Source organism: Sus scrofa, chromosome 3 (assembly GCF_000003025.6).
Source record: "Sus scrofa isolate TJ Tabasco breed Duroc chromosome 3, Sscrofa11.1, whole genome shotgun sequence".
Lineage (NCBI taxonomy): Eukaryota > Metazoa > Chordata > Mammalia > Artiodactyla > Suidae > Sus > Sus scrofa.
The window spans coordinates 24,770,839-24,793,483 of NC_010445.4; the positions used below are offsets into that span (position 1 = coordinate 24,770,839).

The window sequence follows — 22,645 nt, forward strand, 5'->3', positions numbered from 1 at the left end:
GTTAAACATATGCATATCAATCAGTGTGATACAACATATTAACAAAACGAAGGGGAAAAAGCACACGATCATCTCAATAAATGCAGAAAAAGCACTTGACAAAGTTCAACATCCATTCATGATTCAAACTCTCAACAAAATAAGTATAGAAGAAACTTACCTCATCACAATAAAGGTCACAGAAAAAAGCACACAGGTATCATATAATCAATCATATAAAATGGAAAGCTTTCCTTCTAAAATTTGGTATAAGGCAAAGACTCCCACTCTCACCACTTCTATTCAATAGCATATTGGAGGTTTTAGAGCAGAGAGATAAGAAAAATAGTTAAATAAAAGTCATCCAAATTGGATAGGAAAAAGTAAAATTGTCACCGTTTTCAGATGACATGCACATATGCACAAAACCCTAAATATTCAACAAAAAACATATTTTGTGGCTGCACCTGTGGCATGCTGAAGTCCCTGGGCCAGGGGTTGAACCATGCCACAGAAGTGACTTAAGCCACAGCAATGACAACACCAGATCCTACCAGGGAACTCTGAAAAAAAAAAAAAAGCATATTAAAACTAATAAATAAGTTTGGTAAAATTGCAGGATATAAAATCAAGAGTTAACAAGAAAGAAGAATCAGAGTTTGGGTGCGTGTTAACACTGTGTGTGAAAGAGTGAATTTATATTTTCTCTATAATTATATTTTCTGCATGTGCTTGTATTTTAAATAGTCTGTGATTTATTCTTTATATTTCTCTTTGAGATAATTAAATGACAGCAATCTGTCAGAGTTTAAGAAGGAAAATGTTCTGTTGTTGCTGACATGTACTATGTAAGCAGGCCTACGATGGTTGCGTCTGTACCAAACATGTACATTTTTCTTGTCATTATTCCCCCAGCAGCATAGTATGATAACTATTCACATAGCATTTGCATGTTAGAGTTCCCATTGTGGCACGGTGGATTAATAATCCAATTGCAGCAGCTCGGGTCGCTGCAGAGGCACAGGTTTGATCCCTGGCCCAAGGAAGCAGGTTAAAGGATCCGGCATTGCCACAGTTACAGCCATTGCAGATGTGACTCAGATTCAGTCATGGCCCACGAACTTCCATATGCCATGAGCATGGATGAAAAAGAAAAGGAAAAAATGTACACTGATTCCATTTGGCCATTTCTGATGTGGATGGGCCTAGAGGGTATTACGTTAAGTGAAACAGAAAAAGACAAATATCATTTGATTTCACCTATAGGCAGGCTCTAAAAAAATAAAACAAATAAACAGATATAACAAAACAGAAGGAGTCATAGATACAGAGAACAACTGGCTGCCAGACAGAAGGGGAGTTAGGGGGTAAGTAAAATAGATGAGGGAATTAAGAGGTACAAATTTCAAGTTACAAAATAAATAGGTCATGGGGATGAAATGTATAGCATGGGGAATAGTCAAAATTATGTACTATCTTTTATGGACACAGCTAACTATACAAGAAACTAGACTTATGGTGATGAAGTTGTAACATATAGAAATCTGAATCATTTTGTTGTACACTTGGAACTAACACAGTGTTGTTGCAGGTCAGTTATACTTCAAAACATGAACACGTGGAGTTCCCGTTGTGGTGCAGTGGTTAACGAATCCGACTAGGAACCGTGAGGTTGCGGGTTCGGGTTCGGTCCCTGCCCTTGCTCAGTGGGTTAACGATCTGGCGTTGCCGTGAGCTGTGGTGTAGGTTGCAGACGCGGCTTGGATCCCGCATTGCTGTGGCTCTGAGCAGGCCGGTGGCTACAGCTCCAATTTGACCCTAGCCTGGGAACCTCCACATGCTGCAGGAGCGGCCCAAGAAATAGCAAAAAGACAAAAAAATAAAAAAATTAAAAAGAAGACAAAACATGAACATGTAAACAAACTCACAGAAGATCAGATTTGTGGTTACTGAAAGTGGAGAGTGCGGAGGGAGAAGTGAATCAAGGCACAAACATCCAGGTATAAGATAAATAGATACAAGGTGTTTAATGTAAAACGTGATTAATATAATTAACACTGCTGTATGTTATGTAAACTTTGCTAAGAGAGTAAATCCTCGGTGTTCTCCTCAAGAGGAAAAAAATTTTTTTCTTTTTCTTTTGTTTTCTATCTATATGAGATGATGAATGTTCATGAAACTTAAGAGTAATCATTTCATGATGAAGCATTATGATCAGGAAAACCAGTATGCTGTACACCTTAAACTTATACAGTGCTTCATGTCATTTATTATCTCAATAAAACTGGAAGAAAAAATAATTTTGAAATAAAAATTAAATTTATGAAGATTTGAAATAGTGAAAATAAAAAATCAGAAGAAGGGTAGGTTATAGAAAAGGGAAACAATATATCGTGACATGAAATCAGAAAAGTGATTGCCTCCAAGGGGGGACCAATAAATAGCATGGGAACTGGAACTTTCCAGACTCTATTCTGTACCTTGATTAGTTTGATGGCTAATACATATGACTATACATATACTGAAACTTTTTGACCTCTACATGCAAAATCGATGCAATTTACTATGTAAAATTAGTCCTTCAATTTAAAAAAGAATAAAGGTAAACTGGGAGAGTTTTTCAAAAAACAGAATGAAAAAATTCAACACCAAATGTATACTGAATACTAAAGATTAAGGCAAAAGGCAAAATCATCACTCATGGGAAGATACCAGAAATAAGAACAATGGATAAAGACATAAATATATAAATAAGTAACTGTATCAGGTATTGCAGTAACATTTTGTGGGATTTAAAATGACAGCAATGGAGTTTCCATCATGGCTCAGAGGTAACAAACTGGACTAGTATCCACGAGGACGCCGGCTCGATCCCAGGCCTCGCTCGGTGGGTTAAGGTGGGGCCTTGACATGAGATGTGGTGTAGGTCGCAGACGTGGCTTGGATCCTGCATTGTGTGGCTGTGGTGTAGACCAGCAGCTACAGCTCCAATTCGACCCCTGGCCTGGGAACTTCCATATGCCACAGGTGCGGCCCTAAAAAGTCAAAATAAAATACAATAGATAAAAAATAAAATGGGGGAGTTCCCATCGTGGCGCAGTGGTTAACGAATCCAACTAGGAACCATGAGGTTGCGGGTTCAATCCCTGGCCTTGCTCAGTGGGTTAACGATCCGGCGTTGCTGTGAGCTAGGGTGTAGGTTGCAGACGCGGCTCGGATCCTGCGCTGCTGTGGCTCTGGCATAGGCTGGCAGCTACAGCTCCGATTAGACACCTAGCCTGGGAATCTCCATATGCCGCGAGAGCGGCCCAAGAAATGGCAAAAATAAATAAATAAATAAATAAAATAAAATAAAATAAAATAGGAGCAATGTTTGAGAAGCATTCATAAAAGTGCTTTTTAATATAGTTTTTAATTTGCTTTTTGATGCACTTTGATGCTAGATTGATGAATTTTGATAATCCAAGAAAGCATGTTGGGGAGTTCCTGTAGTGGCACCGTGGAAACAAATCCAACGAGGAACCATAAGGTTGCAGGTTCAATCCCTGGCCTCGCTCAGTGGGTTAAGGATCCAGTGTTGCCATGAGCTGTGGTGTAGGTCGCAGACATGGCTTGGATCTGGTGTTGCTGTGGCTGTGGCATAGGCCAACAGCTGTACCTCTGATCAGACCCCCAGCCTGGGAACCTCCATATGCCACAGATGTGGCCCTAAAAAGAAAAAAAGAAAGAAAGAAGGAAAGAATGTTGGGATCTCTAAGCTTTCATGAAAAAAAATAATAAAATAATGCATAACAAGAAACTAATTAAAAATAAAATTAGTGATAAAATCCAAAAGGAGGCAAGAAAAAGTAGCAAAGTAAAATGGCATAAATGGAAAACAAATGACAAGATGATATGTTTAAATACAAACATGTCTAATTATATTACTTATAAATGCTTCAGTAGACTCAGGATCATTAATGCATATATAATAATTACTTACAAGAGATACATTCAAAAATAAAGATAAATATTATAAATAAAATGATTAGAAAAGATACATTAAGCAGATATAACCAAAAGAAGACCAGTACAGCTATATTAATATGAAAGACAGAAGTATCACTGGCAATTAAAGATGGACATTTCATGATCTGAGACAATTTCATAATGACAAAAATTCCAATCCATTAGGAAGAGATTTCTAAGTTCATACACACCTAATAACAAAGTTCCTTGGCCTGTAAGGACTAAAAAATAAAAGCCTAAGCAAAGCTTACGTGCTAGGACTTTATCAGGCGGTACATTCAGAGATTGAAAAGAAAATGAATAAAAAGAATAGAAGAAAATGGGATGTGAAGGAGAGAAAATGTAAGGTAACATATTTACCACACTAGCCACAGAGTCATAAAAAGAGGTCCATTCAAATGCTATCATTCAAGTAGGCCAAATGGAAGCATCAGGTCTTAAGGTGGTCAGCTGGAGAGAGAAAGGGAAAGAGATGCATATATGTGTCAAAGGTTTACCACCTCTTAACTCTATGGTCAAAGTTCACTAGGCTGGGTAATAACGTCACTGAGTTTCTGAGTTTGGTGACCACAAGTTTTTGTGAAACCATTGTGGATGAAAGATTCCTCACCCCATGCCAAAAGCTCTTCCTTTGAGTCCAGAAATGAAAAGAGCTAGCTCCTAATGCAGGCATAATGGATCTCCTCCCAAACCCTGATCCTTGCCCACAAGGGAGTTTAAAACAACCAGCAATGTGAGAAGACACGGCGATGGCAGTGATGGGCAGACTGCACTGAGCAGCCAAGTCCTGCAAAACAGGTGAGAATAAGTAAATCCCATAAACCGGGGCTCCTAAATGAAACATCAATATGTATAAAGTTAAAACTGACATCTAAAAGGAAAAAATAGACAACTCAATAGATGTAGATTTTGAACATACATCTCACAATAACAGATAGCAACTAATGAATAAAACACGTTAAATATATGAACAATACATCGGACAAGGTTGATGTACCATGTGCACCCTTTGAATGCTCAACATACATTGTTTTTCAGTGCACATCTGCACTTGGAACATTTGCTAAAATTGGCTTCATTCTAGCCTATCAAGGGCATGTCATCAAAATTTCAAAAGATAAATAAAATACTTCACCTAGTATGTTGTGGTGGTGATTTTGTAAAACATATTAAAACCATTCTGTTTTGTTAAAAGTTTACAATAGTCTCAATAAAACTTTTCAAAATCCACTGTGTGATCCCTAATCAAATGACAAATTAGATGCATTCAAGAAACATTTTTATTCTTCTAATACAATCATCTGAGAATTGTGCTTTCTCTGGTTTTCAACATGGAGCTTAATTATTTAGTAAACATGGACCTACATTAATTGCATGGCCTTTTAGGGAACGATTACCTATACTCTTCTTTGCTGTCAGTGAAGATTTCTTTATTCCAACCCTATCAAATAATACTAATGCCTTCTATGGCTATTAGGAAGATACATCAGGATTTCAATAAACTGCCAGCTTTTTATCCTTAAAAAATCGGTAAAATGATTTAAAATTTAGAATGATCCTTGAAATTTTCTAATTGTCCTATGGGTCAAAGAAGAAATGAACAAGGATGATTAGAAATTACTTTGAACTATAGGATAAAGAAATTACTATACTTCAACTTGTAGGTTGCAACTAAAGTTATGATTAGATGTAAATTCAGAGGCTTACGTGCAAAGATTAGACAAAGAAAAAAAAAAGAAAGTTTAAAGAACAACGAGGAAAGCAAAACGGAGAAACTCAGCCAGCATAGGCTGGCCACAGAAAGCACTAATCATAAAGAAAAGGTTTTCATTACATTAAAATTAAGAATTTTTATAAGTCCAAAGATATCATTAAGGCAAGTAAGTTAAAAATTGGGAGAAAGTATTTGCAATACATATATCACACAAAGGACTTGTACCCACAATATATAAAGAATGCTTGCAAGTCAATGCAACCCAGTAGAAAAGTGGAGCAAAGACTTCTGAACAGACACTTCAAGAAAGAGAATTTCGGGAGTTCCCATCGTGGCGCAGTGGTTAACGAATCTGACTAGGAACCATGAGGTTGCGGGTTCGATTCCTGCCCTTGCTCAGTGGGTTAACGATCCAGCATTGCCGTGAGCTGTGGTGTGGGTCGAAGACGCGGCTCGGATCCCGCGTTGCTGTGGCTCTGGCGTAGGCTGGCAGCTACAGCTCCAATTAGACCCCTAGCCTGGGAACCTCCATAGGCTGCAGGAGCGGCCCAAGAAATGGCAAAAAGACCAAAAAAAAAAAAAAAAAAAGAAAGAAAAAGAAAAAGAAAGAGAATTTCCATGTGGCCAATAAACATGTTCACCATCATTAGTTAATAAGGAAAATCAAATGAAAACCACAACGAAATACCACTATACTCTTCCAGAATGGTTGAAATTTTAGAAAGGCTTATAGCACTGATTGCTGGCATACTTATGGAGCAAGAGTAATTCTCTTAAATTACGGATAAGAGAATAAAGAAAAACACTTGGCTTTATTTAACAGGGTTGAAAATATGTACATCCACAAATCTCAATCCTAAGTATACACCCAACTGAAAAATGTACACATGTGCACCAAAATAGTCACAGTGGCTTATAATACATGAACAACGAAATGTCCATCAACAGTGACATGACTGTGAAGTTGTGATATACTCATAAAATGAAACAATGCACAGCAAAAAAAATGGCCAAAATACACTCCACAGAGGAACATCAATAATGCCCACTGACAGAGGAGGATAGCTATCATATGATCCTATTTAAATAAAGTTTTAAAACCAGGCAACACTAATATAGATTTAGAATTTAAATAGTAACTCTTTTTGCAGACAAGAGATATAGTGATTTAGATGGGATGCGAGAGGGAGTTCCCACTGTGGCTCAGCAATAATGAACCTGACTAGTATCCATGAAGATGTGGGTTTGATCCCCAGCCTTGTTCAGTGGGTTAAGGATCTGGCATTGCCATAAGCTGTGGTGTAGGTCGCAGACACAGCTCAGTTATAGCGTTGCTGTGGCTGTGGTATAGGCTGGCAGCTACAGCTCAGACTCACCCCCAGCCTAGGAACTTCTATATGCCACGGATGCAGCCCTAAAAAGACAAAAAAAAAAAAAAAAGATGGAATTCGAGGGGTGTCGGGATTGCTGGCAGCATTCTATGTCTTGACTGGCATAGTAGTTATGTACCTGTGTTCATGCTTCAATGCTCTGTACACATAGGTATATACATATATTTTTTTTTAATATTTTTTTAATAATGATTTTTATTTTTTCCATTATATATGATTTACAGTGTTCTTTCAATTTTCTACTGTTCAGCAAGGTGACCCAGTTACACACACATATATACATTCTTTTTTCTCATAATAACATGCTCCATCATAAGTGACTAGATGTAGTTTCCAGTGCTATACTGCAGGATCTCATGGCTTATCCATTCCAAAGGCAATAGTTTGCATCTATTAATCCCATATTCTCAGTCCTTCCCAGTCTCTCGCCCTCCCCCTTGGCAACCACAAGTCTGTTCTCCCTGTCCATGATTTTCTCTTCTGTAGAAAGTTTCATTTGTGCTGTATATTGGATTCCAGTTATAAGCAATATCATATAGTATTTGTCTTTTTCTGACATTTCACTTAGTATGAGAGTCTCTAGTTCCATCCATGTGGCTGTAAATGGCATTATTTTGTTCTTTTTTATGGCTGAGTAGTATTCCACTGTGTATATGTACCACATCTTCTTAATCCAATCATCTGTCAATGGACATTTAGGTTGTTTCCACGTCTTGGTGATTGTGAATAGTGCTGCAATGAACATGCGGGTGCAAGGAAAGTTTTGTCCAGATATATGCCCAAGAGTGGGATTGCTTGGGTCATACACTAGTTCTGTGTATAGCCTTCTAAAGTACCTCCATACTGTTTTCCATAGTGGCTGTACCAATTTACAGGTATATATTTTTATATGTATTTACTTTATATTTCAATTTAAATGTTCAAAATGAAAAATTACATCGCAAGAGGACAATGGGAGGAAAAAAATGTATACATGCATGTGTAACTTGGTCCCCATTCTGTACAGAGGAAAAAATAAATAAATAAATAAATAATTTTAACAACATGATTGAAGTTTGTGTAACAGGATCAGAAGACACAATGAAAAAACTAGTTATTGAAGTTGAAAGTTGAAAATAGATTTCAAAGAGATTATTCACTTGTTAGGGGAAAAAAAGAGAAAAAGATGTGCTAGTCAGAGAAAGTAAAATGAAGAATGGTACCACATGAACCATTTGGAGATCAAGGGAAAAAGAGTTCAGTGTGAAGCAAGATCAAGGGGAGACAGTGGCTGGGGAAACCAATGAAAAGAATTCTGAGCTAGCCAGATGATGAAAAATTCATAAGAGCTTGAACTAGAAAATCACATTTCCACAAATGAAAACAAAGAAGTAGAATGTATGCTCGTTGACATACCATACACAGGCGACAAAGGGAATGGAGAGAGAATTCATGTTGGTAGCTACATATTTCCTATGCGCAAACAGCTACTACCTCTAAATGTCACAATCACTCTATGTAGTAGGGGTGTTTTTATCTCCATTTTACAGATGAGGCACAGAGACGTCAAGAAACTAACCCAAAACTTATAAGGCGGGCAGTGGCAGCACTCATATACTTTCTACACTATACTATACAGATAAGACTTGGTTTTCAGGGCTGGGTGATTTGGGGGGGGGGTGGAAATTTAATTAACATAACCAGGAAACCTGGAAAGAAGAGCAATCCTTTGCCCAGAAAAATGACGTTTCTTTCTATCCCATTCTGACCTCATTAAACCCAAGCATCACTATCCCTTTAGGAAACATGGCAAAATTCCAGTGTGCAAAATTCCAGAATTTGAAGTTAACTCTTTGAAGTTATTTCCACTGATTTCTACCTCCCCCACATTGTCATTTACCATTTGACAAATGACAAAGTACATACTTATAGCCAATCTGTATTTGTATATTCCTACTATAATGCAACAATTCACCAGTGCCAAATGTATAGAAATAGTCCAACCCTGCACACAAAACTGTCCCGCAGGCCAAAATGTTACAAAGAGAGTGAAGTTACCTTTAATCTGTTTTCCTTTTCCATAACAATGGTCCTGAGAAGGGTAAGTTCAGTAAGAGAAAATATAAGTATAACTGCCAAAGGGAAGATAGCTGCAAAAGTCCTCATAAACATATCACTATAATGAGCAGGGTATGGAAATCTCCTAACAAAAATGGTGAGATTTTCAAACAGCATTTCTGCAGCTCTGTCATTATGATATATCATGATGGCCTTATCTACGGCATGCTGCACAAGCAGGAATCCTCCTTTATAATACCCTAAATGAGAAAACAAAAATTGTCAAGTTCAGTGTGTTAGGAAACAACCAGCCAAAGAAGGCAATTAAGGTAATTCAAATCTTTTAACTCACAAAACAAAACAAGGTCACAAAAACCTATTTGGAACACAAAAAGATAATATAACGTGGAATTATATTACTAGTTTCTCCAAAATAAATTATTGCATGAAAATGGTACGAGTGCTTTATGTAATTTTATCAGCTAAAAGAAATTAGAATTCAAGAAAATGCCCGATATATGCCTATACAATGGAAATACGCAAAGAAATGAAGCTCAGAGTAAGAAGTGGTATGATCCCACTTATAATAGCATCAAAAAGGGAACTATATCCAATCTCTTGGGATAGACCATGATGGAAGATAGTATGAGAAAAAGAATGTGTATATATATAATGTGTACATGCACACACACATATATATACACACCTACACACATATATATATATACACACATATATATGATTGGGTCATATATGTATATATGGGTCATATGTATGTGTATACATATATGGGTCATATGTGTGTATATATATATATGACTGGGTTATTTTATATATTATACACATACACAAATGACTAGGTCACTATGCTGTCCAGTGGAAATTGACACAACACTGTAAATCAACTATATTCTAAGAAAAATAAACTATATATATATACATACATATAGAAGTATCAAGATGGTGGAGGAGTAAAACATGGCACTCACCTTCTCCCACAAACACTCAAGAAAAAATAACCATTTACAGGTAGAACAACTCACACAGAACATGTACTGAAAGCTGGCAGAAGACCTTAAGCCTTCAAAAAGGGGAAGAAACCCTCCACATAACTGGGAATCAAGAAAGGGGGAAAAAAGAGAGAGAGAGAAGGAATCAGGACAGGACAAGCACTCCTGAGAAGCAGCTGTTAAAAAGGAAAGGAACCCACACCCTGGGAAGCCACCTAACAGACACGGAGATCAGCTGAGACAGAGGGACCTCAAAGTTGGAGAGGAAAGCATAGCAGCTGGACTGGGGAGGGCAAAGCCAAGTCAGAGCCACACAGACCATTTGTACCACAGCCTCGGGACAGCACAAACTGACTCAGGCAGGGGCTGGGCACTGAGACTCAGGTTCTGGAGGTCAATTCCAGGGAGAGGGATGGGATTCATTGTGTGGCGACAGCCTGAGGGGCTAGGGAATGGCGGCACCACGGACTGGAAAACCAAGTGCTGTAGCCAGGGAAACCTGGGAGGAGGTCTGGGCCCACAGGAGAAGCAAGGTGCCATTGTTGGGGAGGGTGAAAGGAGGAGGGACAGACTGCCACAGGAATATCTTTCCCTGCACACGAGCAGACTCTCAGAGGGTGGGGCACCTCTGGTGCTGGCTACCCATGGCAAGGTGCCACTTGTGGGAGCTACAGGCAACCGGGCACCTCTTATGCAGGCTATGGGTGGCCAGGCACCTCTTGTGTGGGCTAAGGACAGTGGGGGGCTAAGTGCAAGGCAGCATCCCTTGCATGATCTACAGGCAGTGGGGGCAAACCACAGTAGTCATCTCAGACACCAGAGGTGGGCATGGCCTGTCACCACAAGGGGTCTGTGAACAGGCACCACCATCAGCTCCAGGCACTTCAGAGGTCAGCAAAGAAAAAGGCACAGCAACCAAGCACCAACCATTGTTGCTGTCACTCCACTGGGAACGCACCTGCTCTACTGCTGCCACTGACAAACATGCCAGGCCCCACATACACCTGCCTGATCACTTTCACTTCCCAGGGTCCCGCAACTAGGAGCAGCCTGCACCACCTTCCTGTGGGTCCTTGTCACTGCCAAGGGCCCAGCAACCAGGCACTAGCTACCGGCCATCTCTCTGGAAGAATGCACAGCACCCTAGAAATAAAAAGTAAGCTCTCACAAAATACCCAGAGTAGCTCATGCATATAAATAGCCCTCCAAAACTACAGTAGTGCTTTTTCCTAACTCACAGAATCAGAAAATTTATAAGTAAAATGAAGAAGCTCAGGAATTACTCACAGTTAAAAGAACAGAATTCACCTGAAGCAGCAAACAGTGAAATAGACCTCTGTAGTCTAACAGACATGGAGTTCAAAAAGGAAATAGTGAAAATACTGAAGGAATTAAGAGCAAATACAAAGGAATTAAGAGCGGTTATGAACAGTAATGCAGGTTACTTTAGACAGGAACTAGAAAATACAAGGACGAGTCAAGAAAAATTAGGAAATTCATTTGCAGAGACACAGCTGAGTTAAAGTCACTGAGAAACAGAATGGATAATGCAGAGGAATGAATCATTGACTTGGAAGATAGAATAATGGAAATCACACAATTAGGACAGCAGACAGACAATCAAGTGAAAGAAAAAAAAACATAAAAGCAATATAAGAGATCTATGGGATAATATTAAGCAGGTCCATTCAATGCATAATAGAGATTCCAGAAGGAAAAGAAAAGGGGATTGAACATAAATTTGAGGAAAATATGGCTGAAAACTTTCCAAATCAAAAGGAAGTGGATATCAAGATACAGGAAACACAGAGGGCCCCAAACAAGTTGAACTCAAACAGGGCCACACCAAGACATATTATAATAAACACGGCAAAAGTTAAAGATAGGATTCTAAAGGCAGCAAGAGGAAAAAAAAGAGTTAATAATAAGGGAACCCCAATAAGGCTATCAGCTGATTTCTCTACAGAAAAACTACAGGCCAGAAGAGAAGGGAAAGATATACCCAAAGTTCTAAAAGGAAAAAATTGCAGCCTAGAATACTCTACCCAGCAGGAAGATCATTTAAAATAGAAGGAGAAATAAAGAATTTCTCCAACAAACAAAAACTAAAAAAGTATAGCAATACTAAGCCCATTCTAAAAGAAATGCTGAAAGGGCTCCTCTAGGTAAAAAAGAAGTAAGAAAAAATAGGATGGAGGAAATTACAATTGGAAAGCAATCACTTAAATAAGCCATTATACAGATCTAAAAGAAAAAAAAAATGTTGTAAAAGCAACAATAAACCCAAGGAACAGCAAAAGGACAGCATGAAGATGTTAAAAAAGGACTTCAAAATCATAAAATGTGGGGAAGGAAAGTAAATAAACCTAGACACTCTTTTTAGAATGTGTTTGAATTTATATGATGATCAGGCTAAAGAAAACAGATATAGGAAGGGGTTAACATACTTGAAAAACAGGGCAACCACAAATTAAAACCAAACAATTCATCCACAAAATCTAAAAAGAAGGGGACAGGAGCATAAAATAAATAATCCAGCCAAAAAAAGAAAAGAAAGGAACAAAAGAGAAACATAGAATCAACTGGAATACAAGGTTTATAATGGCAATAGATACATACTTATCAATAATTACCTTAAATGTCAGTGGGCCGAATGCTCCAATCAAAAGACACAGAGTGGCAGGTTGGATAAAAAAGCAAGAGTCTACAATATGCTGTCTACAAGAGACTCACCTTAGGGCAAAGGACACAAATTAACTGAAAGTGAGGGGATGGAGAAAACTACTTCATGCCTATGGACCAGACAGGAAAGCAGGAGTTGCAATACTCATATCAGACAAAATAGGCTTTAAAATGAAGGCCATAAAGAAAGACAAAGAAGGACACTATTTAATGATAAAAGGATCCATTCAAGAAGAGGATTATTACAATCATCAATATATATGCCCCTAATAGGAGCACCCAGATACATACAACAAATACTAACAGGCATAAAAGGAGAAATGGATGGAAATACAATAATAGTAGGGGACTTTAACACCCCTCACATCAATGGACACATCTTCTAGACAGAAAATCAATAAGGCAACAGAGATCCGAAATGACACAATAGAAAACTTAGACTTAATTGGTATTTTCAGGACATTAAATCCAAAAGATCAGAATAATATATTCTTTTCAAGTGCACAAGGAATATTCTCAAGGAGTGGCCACATACTGGGGCACAAAAATAAACTCAACAAATTTAAGAGTACAGAAATTATTTCAATATCTCCTCTGACCACAATAGCATGAAATTAGAAATCAACCACAGGAAAAGAAATGAGAAAAAACTGACTACATGGAGACTAAACAACATGCTACTAAAAAACCAATGGGTCAATGAGGAAATCAAGAAGGAAATTAAAAAATACCTCAAGACAAATGATAATGAAGGCACAACCTCTCAAAAATCTATGGGATGCCACAAAAACAGTGCTTAGAGGCAATAGAGGCCTTCCTCAAAAAAGAAAAATCTCACGTTGACAATTTAACCTACCACCTAAAAGAATTAGCAAAGGAAGAACAAATAAAACCTAAAGTCAGCAGAAGGAAGGGAATCATAAAGATCAGAGAGGAAATCAATAAAATAGAGGTTCAAAAAACAATAGAAAAAAATCAATAAAACAAAGACCTGGTTATTTGAAAGGGTAAACAATATTGACAAACCTCTGGCCAGACTCACAAAGAGGACAGAAAGAAATCAAATAATCAAAATAAGAAATGAAAAAGAAGAAATCTGAACAGATACTGCAGAAATACAAAAAAAAAAAAATAAGAGAATACCATGAATAATTATATGCTAAGAAATGGACAACTTTCTAGAGACTTACAGCCTGCCAAAACTGAATCAAGAAAAAATAGATCAACTGAACAGACCTATCACCAGAAATGAAATTGAATATGTAATAAATACACTCCCTACAAAAAAAAGGTCCAGGACCAGATGGCTTCACAGTCGAATTCTACCAAACATACAAAGGGAAATTTATACCCATCCTTCTTAAATTTTTCCAAAAGATTAAAAAAGAAGGAATAATCCCAAAGACATTCTGTGAAGCCACCATCACCCTAATAGCAAAACCAGGCAAGGATACCACCAAAAAGGAAAATTATAGACCAATATCTTTGATGAATATGGATGCAAAAATTCTCAACAAAATCTTAGCCAACCGAATCCAACAACATATAGAAAAGATCATTCACCACGACCAAGTGGGATTCATCCCAGGTTCACAAGGATGGTTCAACATATGCAACTCAATCAACATCATACACCACATTAACAAAAGAAAAGTAAAAACCACATGATCATCTCAATAGATGCAGAAAAAGCATTTGACAAAGTTCAACATCCACTCATGATCAAAACTCTTACCAAAGTGGGTATAAAGGGAACATACCTTAACATAATCAAAGCCATTTATGACTAACCCACAGGCAATATAATATACAATGGAGAAAATCTGAAGGCCTTCCCACTAAAATCTGGAATAAGACAAGGATGCCCACTCTCACCAATTTTATTCAACATAGTATTGGAATTCCTAGCCAGAGCAGCCAGACAAACAAAAGAAATAAAAGGTATCGAAATTAGAAGAGAAGAGGTAAAATTATCACTGTATGCAGATGGCATGATACTATATATAGAAAACCCTAAGGAGTCCACATAAAACCTACTAGAACTGATTAATGAATTGAGTAAAGTAGCAGAATATAAGATTAACATTCAGAAATCAGTTGCATTTCTGTATACTAACAATTAAATATTAGAAAAGGAATATAAAAACACAATACCTTTTAAAATCGCACCCCCAGAGTTCCTGTCATGGCTCAGAGGTTAACGAATCTGACTAGCATCCATGAGGATGCAGGTTCAATCCCTGGCCTTGCTCAGTGGGTTAAGGACCTGGCATTGCTGTGAGCTGTGGTGTAGAATGCAGATGTGGCTCGGATCCTGCATTGCTGTGGCTGTGGCATAGGCCAGCAGGATCTACAGAGTCAATGTAATCTTTATAAAAATTCCAATGGCATTTTTTTGTAGGAATAGAAAAAATATCCTAAAATTCATATGAAATTTCAAAAACCATTAATTAGACAAAATAATCTTGAGCAAGAAGAATGCTTGCTCCTATGAGCTGGAGGACTCACTTCTTGATTTTAAAATATATTGCAAAGTTTCAGTAATCAAAAAGTATGGTACTTGCATAAAGACAGACTAATGGGAAAGAACTTACAACTCAGAAATAAATTCTCATACATGGTCAAATCATCTTCACCAACGGCACTAGGCAAAAAGATATTCAAAAAAATTATTCTGGATAAATTGGATATCCACAGGCAAAAGAATGAAGTTGGATCCTGACCTTATTCCATAATCAAAATTAAATCAAAATGTATTAAACACCAAAAGAAACAGTAAAACTCTTAGAAGATGGAGTTCCCGTCGTGGCGCAGTGGTTAACGAGTCCAACTAGGAACCATGAGGTTGCGGGTTCGGTCCCTGCCCTTGCTCAGTGGGTTAACTATCCGGCGTTGCCGTGAGCTGTGGTGTAGGTTGCAGGCACGGCTCGGATCCTGCGTTGCTGTGGCTCTGGTGTAGGCCAGTGGCTACAGCTCCGATTGGACCCCTAGCCTGGGAACCTCCATATGCCGTGGGAGCAGCCCAAAGAAATAGCAAAAAGACAAAAAAAAAATAAAATAAAACTCTTAGAAGAAAACAGAGGGCAAAATCTTCATGACATTGTATTTGGCAATGATTCCTCAGATATGATACCAAAGGCACAGGGAACAAAAGCAAAGATAGACAAAGGAGACCACATTAAACTTAAAATTTTCTGCAGAGCAAAGGAAAAAAATCAACACAGTGAAAAGATAACCTGTGGAATGGGAGAAAATATTCCCAAACCACGAAGCTGGTAGAGTTAATATCCAGAATATATAAAAACTTCTAAAACTCAACAACAACAACAAAAACCACCATATTGAAATGGACAAATGACTTGAACAGATATTTCTCCAAAGAAGATATACAAGCAGCCAAAAGGCACATGAAAAAATGCTCAAATACAGTAGTCATCAGGAAAATGCATATCAAAACCACAATGAGATATCACCTCACACAGTCCAGGTTGGCCACTACAAAAAAAAAAACCCAAAAACAAAACAACTACAACAACAACCAAAAAACAGAAAATAAGTTTTAGTGTGAATGTAAGGAAATTGGGATAATTGTGAACGGCTGGTGGAAAGATAAAATGATGCACCTGCAATGGAAAGCTGTATGGATGTTTCTCAAAATATTAAAAATAATTACAATATGATCAGCAATCTCACCTTTGGTATATATCCAAAAGAATTGAAGATGGGATCTCAAAGAGATATTTACACACCCATGTGCACTGCAGCATTATTCACAATAGCCAAGAGGTGAAAGCTACCTAAACGTCCTTTGATGAATGAATAGATAAACAAAATGTGATGTATACAATGGACTATCACCCTTAAAAAAGAAAGAAATTCTGTCATATGCTACAATATGGATGAACATTGAGGCCATGATGCCCCCAAAAAAACAAACCATGCATGATTCCACTTAAATTAGGTATCTAGAGAAATCAAGTTCATAGAAAGAGAAAGTAGAATGGTGGTTTCCAAGGGCTAGAGGAACGTGAAAATGAGGAGCTGTTAATGGGTATAGGGTTTGAGTTTTGCAAGATTAAAAAGTTCTAGGGATCTGTCATACAACCACATGCCTATGTCACGCACTTGAAAATTTAAAAAGATGGATCTCATGCTAAGTATTCTTTCTAAATTTTTTTAAAGTCTCACTTTCAAATTTCATGAAACTAATTCTGATCTTCTCTCCCACAACGTAGTTTATTTAAATGGTCCAAGTCCTAATCATAGCACAGAATTTTAGTGCTGAAAGAGACCCAAAGGGCCATTTAGTCTAAACACTCATTTTTCATATGAAAAAACTTGGTCCAAAGTTTTTAAGATTATAAAGCTACTGATTGACAGAGTCTGAGCCAAAAAAAAAAAAAAAAAAAAAGTCATCTACTCCTAGTCTCTACACTATACTACCATTTACAAAAGTGATTGCTTCTTCCTACCAATTTTTAATACTACTTGATTATGCAGTGTCTTTGACAGTTGGAAAATTGCCTATTTTCTTTCTTGTTTTATGGAGGATTTTTTAAGGAAAACCTACCTCTAAGAATAACATTCCATGCATGTGTTTTTGTACAATAAACTCTTCTTTTGGTTGTAAACTATCCATTTTCCACCAAGATCACGCTATTTTCAATGAACTTGGTCTCACAAACCACACTTAGCATGCAGCACATTAATTTTAAAAGAGGCCAGACTCCTTTTTAACTTTTGATTAGAGAAATACTCAAAATATTATTGACAAAATGACAATACACTACACAATCCCACCACTCTGTTTTTATTTTCAGACAGTTATTCCAATCTATGTAGACCCCTACATATTTTCATAATTCTATACATCTGGCTCCATATTTATCAGTCCTGATAATAACTATGTTTAATCACTACACAATAGTCTGTCAAACAGATATACTATCATATTCCTAACCATGCACTTATTACAGACTCTTTTTACTGTTTCCAATTTTTATTGGTAATGGTAAAATCACAGAGCTTTTGTCTTCTGATGAATAATTTACTAAAGACAAGTTTTCGGACTTGTTAGTTCATTCAAATCCTCTATTTTTTTTCCCTCAACTTAATCTCTACAATTCAAAAAGAATAAGATTATCATCAAATAATCAAAAGTAATTCATCAGCCCCTGAAAATAATTCAGAACTACAAGTATGCAGACAATGTTAGTATATGAAGATGTGTCTGTTCGTCAGCAGAGCCAACATTTACCAACTATGATTATATAAATTCATGGATATACATTAGTAAAGTTCAGGAAATGATCTAAGGTTAAAGAAAGATTTTTTTTCAAACATATAACATTTTCTAAATGCTTGTTTTTATAATAAAAAATACATTTAAAAAATCCACTGTCACAATTAATGAATAAACAACTCTCACATGTTGGGAAAAAAAAATGAGTCACACATGTTGATATGACTGCCAGCTTACAACCAAAATAACAAGGATGCTTAAGGATCAGCTCACCAGGATATCCTCCATCTGTTTGAGCTAGGTTCCTGGGTCCTTGAGAAGGTACTACCGGAAAGAGAAGACCTGTATTCCAGCCCCTGTTTCCATTTAACTTATCTGAAGGACTACTGAACCTACTAAAACGCAGATGATATTTTACCTAGAATGAATCATAAGTACAAAACAAATATTTTAAACCAACATACACTAAAAAGCAAATATTAGCATTGAAAGGAAAATAAAATTCAAAGTTAACAATTGTGTGTTGGGGACAGAGAAATTCAGAATTCTAAATGATGAGAAATGACAGTATTACTGTCACAAGGGACAAGTAAGTAAAAAGACTCAGGTGCTATAATCAGTCATAATTTGAAATTGACTAAATTTGTATGGATCCCTCTTTCACCTTCATGGCCTTTTGCCTTTGAGTCTTAAAGACACAATAGTGGTATCTTCTTTGATCGTTATGATTGTATTTCCCTCACACACAATTGGCCTGCTTACTGAGGGAAAATTCAGAAAGTTCTATTAGTTTTCTCTCCCATTAAGTTAGCCAATTACGGTAGAGCAAAGATAGCTCCCCCTTCAAAAAGTGAATGACACATAAAGAAAAAACCCAGGTATCGTACAAGGAGGGATGATAACATTTAAGTGTGGAAGGTCACATTTTTAAAGTATTAAATGAACAGATAATGATATACTACATCTGGAGAGTTAAATAAACTTCAGAGTAAGTTACAGTAGAACCTGAGTAGCTTAACAAGAGACGACTATTGCCAATGATCAGTGGAAGTACACCAAAGAAATCCGTAAGGTAAGAAGGAGAGGCAAGTGTACTAAATTGAGCTAAATAGTCACATAATTCAGTTATTTAAAAGCGGAGTTTTAAATACTTACAGCATGCTTAAATCTTTTTTTTTTTTTTTTTGGCTTTTTTAGGGCCACATCTGAGGCATATGGAGGATCCCAGGCTAGGGGTCAAATGGGAGCTGTAGCTGCCAGCCTACACCACAGCCACTGCAACACCAAATCCTTAACCCACAGAGCGAGGCCAGGGATCAAACCTGCATTCTTGTGGATGCTAGTCAGATTCGTTTCCACTGAGCCATGATGGGAACTCTAAAATATTCTTAATACACAATCCTTGTCCTCAGAGAATTCACAGAAGTGTGAAAGGAGCACAAAAGAGGGAAGAGGAGACTGAATAGTCAAGAGTCAGTGTTTTCTAGAATTATGAAGAACGACTCAAGAAATGAGGAACGGAGGAAAAAACTAGAATAAGGGGGGTCAAAGCCAGAGAAGCAAGAGATAACAGTACATGCAAAGAACTACTAGTTCAATATTGCTAGAGCATACAGTTCAAAAGATGAGACACAATGAGGCTGGGGGCGTATTCAGAAAACAAGTTGCTGATGGCCTTGTACCCCATGCAGAGGAACTTTTGTAGTTAATGAATGGAGTGTTCCTGACGTATTTTACATAGCACAGAGACACCATCTTGTCTGTGTTCTTAATGGGTCATTGTGGTACCACATAAATCTTGCCCAAGAAAATCAGCTAAACTACAGGAGAACCACCGTCTGGGGGAGGGAGGAGAGGATAGTAGGTCTCATTAGCCATGAAGTCACAAAGCAGAGAGAAAGAAATTGTGTTTGGTAAAGTGTGGGAAAAGAGAAGCACCTGGGCAAAAAGTTTGTCAGGACTCCATTCCAAATGCTAGACACCTAGGAATCAACAACAAAAATGAAACTGCACCAAAGCTATTTGACATTCGGGCTAGGGTCTCTCTGTGTACCAACGAGCCTATATCAGCATCAGCATATATTTTTAAGGCAGTAATTAGCATAAAGTAGGCACATGTGAAAGGAATGAAGCAATGGCAGGACAGAAAGAAAGAATGCCTGCTGTCCTGCCAGTGATTCTTCTTTATCCTTCCTTCCTTCCACTGGAAAACACTTGCATCCTAAATGCTGGATCTAGCTTTATGCATAGATATTATAGTTTGATTGTTTCCATCAACCCTGGGCAGAGCTTGTCTATAATAGCTGGTAGAAAGGCACATCAAGTTACCAAGTTCAAAACATTGTTCATTCTTTTCCTCTTCGGGAAATGTTATCAGTCTTTCCTCAGTGGCTGTAAGACATTCTAATTCTGATGCAACCTGGCTGAGCCCAAGAGCTGCTACTAGAGATTTAGAAGAGAAATCAACTTATTCAAAAGAAAGAAGCCTTTCATGTCAGAATCTCTGCTGGTGTATAGATGTATCTCTTTTAAAGGTCAAACTTGAATATTTCAAGGGCATCCAAATGAGTAATTAAGTGGCATTACAGAAGCTTCCAGTCACACCACCCTAGTGAGAATCAAGAATTCTCAAAGTGAAGGCAATTACCTCTTTGGATACATAAAAACAATGTATTAAAGCATGACACATAGTGCAAAACAAGGACGCATTCAGCAGAGCAAAATGAAGCAGCAAACAAACTGTCCTAACAAGAGGACAGAGACACTCCTTTTAGAGTTCACAGTCTAGAGCCAAAGAGACATCCAGACTTTTTTTTTAACTTTCATACAGTAACAGCTTTATTATAAATTTGACTTCATATGCAAAGTTGGAAAGGCAATTACACTTATAATCAATTCTTTAAAAAGTTTAAATATCCCATGATAGATACACACTATTTGAAATTCCATAATAAGGTATTTAAATAAGTAACACATTGCTTCCCATTTTATCTAGCTATACTCTTATTTTCTTACTTTCTTACCCACACTTTGCAGGACTAGAAATATCTCCCTGGCCAGGCAGATGGGTGAAGTGAATATTCTCACTAAGGTTCATATTACTTCATTTTCTGATATAAGACCTTAAGGTACAGTGTTCTCATCAGTAATGTAATCATTAAAAGTACAGGTATTAAGTAAGTTGGAGCTGGATTCAAACCCCTGTTCTTATATACCAGCACTTATGATCGTGGGCAAGTTATACTTTTTTCCCATTTATAAAATAAGGATGTATATTTCATTAAATCCCCGAAACTTTAAAATACAATTATATGATCTTTAGCTAAAACCTTCTTACCTTAAGTGGCAATCTCTCATTGCTATTTTGGAAGTCATGATCAAATATAATAGCAGCCAGCACACGAGTGGTCTTATTTACAAACATAATGTACCTCTCAAAATCTTCTTCCGAAGAAAAACCTCGAACTGCGGACAGAAAAATCTAAATCAGTCATCATATAAATGTAAAATGTCTAATGGTTATTCCTACTTCCCTATACGTACCATGAATACCCTAATCCTGTCCTAATAATGTAAATTTTAGAACATTACTACTCAAATATTAATATCACAGATGTCTTAATGAATATTCAGGGTACATAAAAATTCTTGGGTATCATCAAAGCTGTGTGGCATTATGAACAGTATTAAATTATTACAATATATATTAAGGCAAACTGGGATGGAAGAACTTTCAATTGTGTTTTGAAATCTAGCAATTTAAAGAAAAATGTGGAGAGAGGATCAAGATGGCAGAGGAGTAAGTTCACCTTCTCCCACAAACACATCAAAAAAAAAAACACATCCACATGTAGCACAATTCACACAGAACATCTACCAAACGCTGGCAGAGGAACTTAAAACCTCCAAAAAGGGCAAGAAACCTTTGGCATACCTGGGTAGAACAAAAGAAAAGAGAGAGAGGAGAAGGAATCAGGATGGGACTAGCATTCAGAAGAGGAAGCTCTGAAAGAGAAGAGGAATCCACACCCTGGGAAGCCACCTAACTGATGGAGAGATCAGCCTAGACGGAGGGACCTCAAAGTCGCTGAGAAAAGTGCAGCAGCTGGACTGAGGAGGGCAAAGCAGAGAGCCGCACAGACCGTGGGCACCACCGCCTGGGACCCCACAGCCTGAGATGCTCCAGTGGACTGGGCGCTGAGACTCAGGCTCCCAAGGTCAGTTCGGGGGAGAGGACTAGGGTTGGCTGTGTGGAGACAGCCTAAGGGACTAGGGAGGGGTGTGCCCTGGGCTGGGGAGCAGAACTCCACAGCCAAGGGAAGCCTGGAGGCGCTCTGGGCCTGCAGGAGAAGCGAGGCGCCCTTATTGGGTAGGGTGGGAGGAGGAGGGGCGGGCTGCGTAGGGATCTCCTGCGCATGCCTGCGGGCTCTCAGGGGGCAGGGCGCTTCTGGCCCAGGCGATGGGTGGTGAGAGGCCACTTGTCCTGGCTATGGGAGACCAGGCGATTCTTGCGTGGCCTGTGGGTGGTGGGGCACCTCTTGTGTGGGCTAAGGGCTGCGGGGGGCTAACTGCAATGCGGTGC

The 22,645-nt window shown here is 37.9% G+C and overlaps 1 protein-coding gene across 1 annotated transcript in view; it reads right to left on the reverse strand.

The window, feature by feature from the left end:
• The window catches only part of LOC100622606 (ATP-binding cassette sub-family A member 3-like), a 200,897-nt gene that overhangs the window by 162,023 nt on the left and 16,229 nt on the right, over positions 1–22,645 (reverse strand). The window contains exons 4-5 of the mRNA XM_021088375.1: positions 21,401–21,528; positions 18,337–18,481 (exon numbers count right to left, since the gene is read on the reverse strand). Coding sequence (XP_020944034.1) covers positions 18,337–18,481; positions 21,401–21,528 — 273 coding nt within the window. The remainder of the gene's footprint in view (positions 1–18,336; positions 18,482–21,400; positions 21,529–22,645) is intronic.